This window comes from Erpetoichthys calabaricus, chromosome 11 (assembly GCF_900747795.2).
Source record: "Erpetoichthys calabaricus chromosome 11, fErpCal1.3, whole genome shotgun sequence".
NCBI lineage: Eukaryota > Metazoa > Chordata > Cladistia > Polypteriformes > Polypteridae > Erpetoichthys > Erpetoichthys calabaricus.
Genome location: NC_041404.2, coordinates 135,743,595 through 135,747,351, shown reverse-complemented (window position 1 = coordinate 135,747,351; position 3,757 = coordinate 135,743,595). Strand labels below are relative to the sequence as shown.

General features: G+C 57.4%; 1 protein-coding gene across 1 annotated transcript; it reads left to right on the top strand.

Moving 5' to 3' along the window:
* Positions 1-718: 718 nt before the first annotated feature.
* Positions 719-2,205, top strand: rasd1 (RAS, dexamethasone-induced 1). Its single transcript, XM_028812584.2, has 2 exons — positions 719-1,087; positions 1,359-2,205. The coding sequence occupies exons 1-2, from the start codon at positions 817-819 to the stop codon at positions 1,883-1,885; spliced, it is 798 nt and encodes a 265-aa protein (XP_028668417.1). The 5' UTR covers positions 719-816; the 3' UTR covers positions 1,886-2,205.
* The last annotated feature ends 1,552 nt before the right edge of the window (positions 2,206-3,757 follow it).

Here is a 3,757-nt window from a genome sequence, read left to right as displayed (position 1 = left end):
CTGCCCATTTGTTACCACGTCTGCAGGGGTCGTGATTTGAATATAGCGCCTTACCCTCGGTGCAGGTTACAGTAGAAATATTTTGACAAGGAGATGTCATTCGAGCCCGTTGGCCAGACTCTTGTAAAAGAACATCAGGTGGAGCTTTGAGGGTCCCTAAAGTCGTCCGTGAGGTGACAGCTCCATCCGTAAACAGTGACACAGAACATGACTTCAATGGCACTATATGAGACGCGAGGGTCACATCACCGGCGCTGGCGGATTTCGCTCGGTCTCGGGTGCCGTCGCTTCTTCTTCCCCGACCGACGCCTTTCCAGCGGCCACTTCGCTGCTTTTCACTCGTCCGTGCGACAATCGTCAAGTGTCACCGAGCTCACCTGAGCGACACGCTCGCCTCCGCCTCGTGGACTTCACGCGCGCGGCCATTGAACTCGAAGTCCGCATGGACCCCAAACGTGTCTTATGACCCCCCCCCCCCCCCCGGGCCCCTCACCTGGGAAAGGCGCTCTAAAGAATCGCAAACACCCGAGGAGCCTTTCGAACGGGCAGTTTGTCCGCTCAGCGAGGTCCCCGCGCACGGTCCCTTTTGTCACCGCTGCCCGGCGGCTGACGCACAAGCCGAAGCCTTCGGTGTCCTCAGCCTTGAGCGCTCGGCGGGCTGGTGCGGGGGGGGGGGTCAGGGGGCGGAGCCTCGGGCCTTATAAAGCCCCGCCGCTCACCGGCAGCCTCAGCAGACGAGCAGAGCCGAAGCGCAGAAAACAAAGCGGGCGGGGACAGAAACCCAAAAGTAGCCGAGCAAACCCCAAACTTACGGAGATGATCAAGAAAATGTCACCGCCCGACAACGAGTTTGACATCCCGGCCAAGAACTGCTACAGGATGGTCATCCTGGGCTCCACTAAGGTGGGCAAAACGTCCATCGTGTCCCGCTTCCTGACGGGCCGCTTTGACGAGCAGTACACGCCGACCATCGAGGACTTCCACAGGAAGTTTTACAGCATCCGAGGGGCCGTCTACCAGCTGGACATACTGGACACGTCGGGCAACCACCCGTTCCCGGCGATGAGGAGGCTCTCCATACTGACAGGTAGGACTACTTCATGACTGGGGGACTTCTCACCAAGGGCAGTGGGTGTCGTAGGAAGCTCCTGTTTTTATAGCGCCTTGCACGAAGATGGGTGAAGTGGTCCGAGCAAAGCCCGAGAGCGCCAACGAGCGGCCCTTCTGTTCTCGTTATTATTATTATCATTACTGTGAGGTGGTCCCCACTTGGTCCACACGCCCCTCTTGACACCGTAACGTGTCCCTCTGGTTTTCCCTGCGTGTCCTAACCTCCTGTCCCCTTCCTCTCTTCCCAGGTGACGTCTTCATCCTCGTCTTCAGCCTGGACAACAAGGACTCGTTCGTGGAGGTCCAGCGTCTGAAGCAGCAGATCTTTGAGACCAAGTCCTGCCTGAAGAGCAAGACCAAGGAGAACGTGGACGTGCCGCTGGTCATCTGCGGCAATAAGCTGGACCGGGACTTCTACCGGGAGGTGCAGCGCGACGAAATCGAGCAGCTGGTGGCCGGGGACCGCTCGTGCGCCTACTTCGAGATCTCGGCCAAGAGGAACAGCAACGTGGACCTGATGTTCCAGACGCTGTTCACCATGGCCAAGCTGCCCTACGAGATGAGTCCGGACCTCCACCGGAAGGTCTCCGTGCAGTACTGCGACATTCTGCACCGGAAAAACCTCAAGAGCAAAAAGATCAAAGACGGCGACGCCTACGGGATTGTAGCGCCTTTCGCCCGCCGCCCCAGCGTCCACAGCGACCTCATGTACATCCGCGAGAAGGCGATTGGCGGCGGCCAGGCCAAGGACAAGGAGCGATGTGTCATCAGCTGAGCGCCTTGGCCGGGGAGCCACCGAGGACTTGACCACCGAACTGGCACGGACGGACCGGGGCAGCCGTGGGGCACCGAGGACCTGCCTGTCCCTCCCCGATCCCGAGCGCCGCCCGCTCTCATTTTGGACTGAGGGGCGTCAGGAGGACGAGGAGCTGTTTACATTCGGACCTTTTGGGGATGCTTGACGACGTCACGACGAAGCGCTGGACTGGCCGTGGCGACAGGAACAAATTCTCTTGTTAATATTGTGCTTCTTATTTATTGTCACACGTCAACTGTTTTGCTTTTTTATTTATTGTAATAAAAGATTTGAAATCACCCGCTCCTCTCCCGGCGCCTGTCTTCGCGGTCCGAGCCCGAGCAGCACGCTGCGCCACCCGGCCGGCCGATCTCAACGACAGGGGGTGACGGTGCGCCAGCGCCGAGCTGGGGGGTTTAAAAGCTGCACAGCCGTGGGGACTCCGCTCTCCCTGCCAGCCTCCTCGAGACCCGTAGACGAGCCAAGGGGCACATAAGGGAGACATTTAAAAAGGGAAGCAGTGCTGCGGTCAGACGGCAGGGGGCGATAAAGGCAACAGTGAGTCCGAGGGGTCAGTAGCCAGCGAGCTTATATAGCGCCTTTCATACAGAGCGCCACCTCATGGCTTTCTTCGTGTACGGCGCCAGGCGTCCTGCCTTGAAAAGAGATGGAGTCTGAACCTGCGGCTTCATAAAGCGCCTTTCACACACAACTCCATCCCAACATGCACTTCCAGCAGGCGTGAGTGGTGGGGCCTGAGCTCATAGGACAGGAGCAGGAGGTCAGAGGTGGCGCCTTACATGCGGAGCTCCATCCTCAAGTTCTCGAGCTGTGATTTTATAAAGCGCCTTTCACAAGCTGCGCCAGCACCAACAGTGTGGTGGGGTCCGAGCTGCAGCCCTAACCTTCAGGTCTTGTGCGGGTTCAGAGTCGCCAGGTCAGTAAAGGCCCTGAACCCGAGAGCTTCTGATGTTATATTGCGCCTTTCATGCTGAACACACAGCGAGGGGCTCAGGCAGGGCGGTCCGAGATAAGAGCTGAGCTGTCCACTTAAATGAGGTCCCAAGGTGACGCATGGCAGAGGGCACTCGGTCTGTAAGCTGTTTTATTGCGCCTTTCACCATATGCTGCAATAGCCTGGTGAGTAACGTGGAGGGGCCATGTGGGCATAAGGAGGGCACTGGAGACTGAAGTGAATAAATATTTAAAAAATGTAACTATTAAAAACAAACGAGCAGCGGCTACAGAAACTAAAAGGAAACCTGCCACTGCGTGAACGTGTGCCCATGTGAGGGCAACAGCAGCGGGCAGAGAGAGAAAAACAATGAAAACGCGAGAGCTCAGGCTGCAAGGCCTCCTTCAGTGGCAGACGGAAAAGCGTGAAATGGGGGGCACACATCGCTATCTGTGAGCCCTCAGCCTCAAGGCCTGCTTGTATATGAGGGTCTGGTGCTGCGCCCCTCATTTGTACCACCGGGTTCATAGCGGGGTGGGTGCCAAACTCAGATCCTGGGGGGCTGCAGGTTTTCATTCTGGCCACTGTTTAGTGCTGCTAAGGGTACACACGTGTGACTCGACCCAAACTGCCACCCCAGGTACCCTTCGACAGGAATGTCTCTTAGTGCCCACCTCCTGGTCTCAGAGCCCCCCTGTGCTGCTCTAAAAGCCCACTTCTCCTGTGGACTCCACTGTTCCCCCCACAATCACAGACTGCACTCACCCCGTTTAAGGGGGTCCAGACTGGCAGGTCACCCACACAAATATTCACACCCACAGAGGGGGTCTTGTAAAAATCCTCCAGGATTCAAAGATATGTAACAAGGGGGTGAAGACTTGTGACGTCCAACTTGT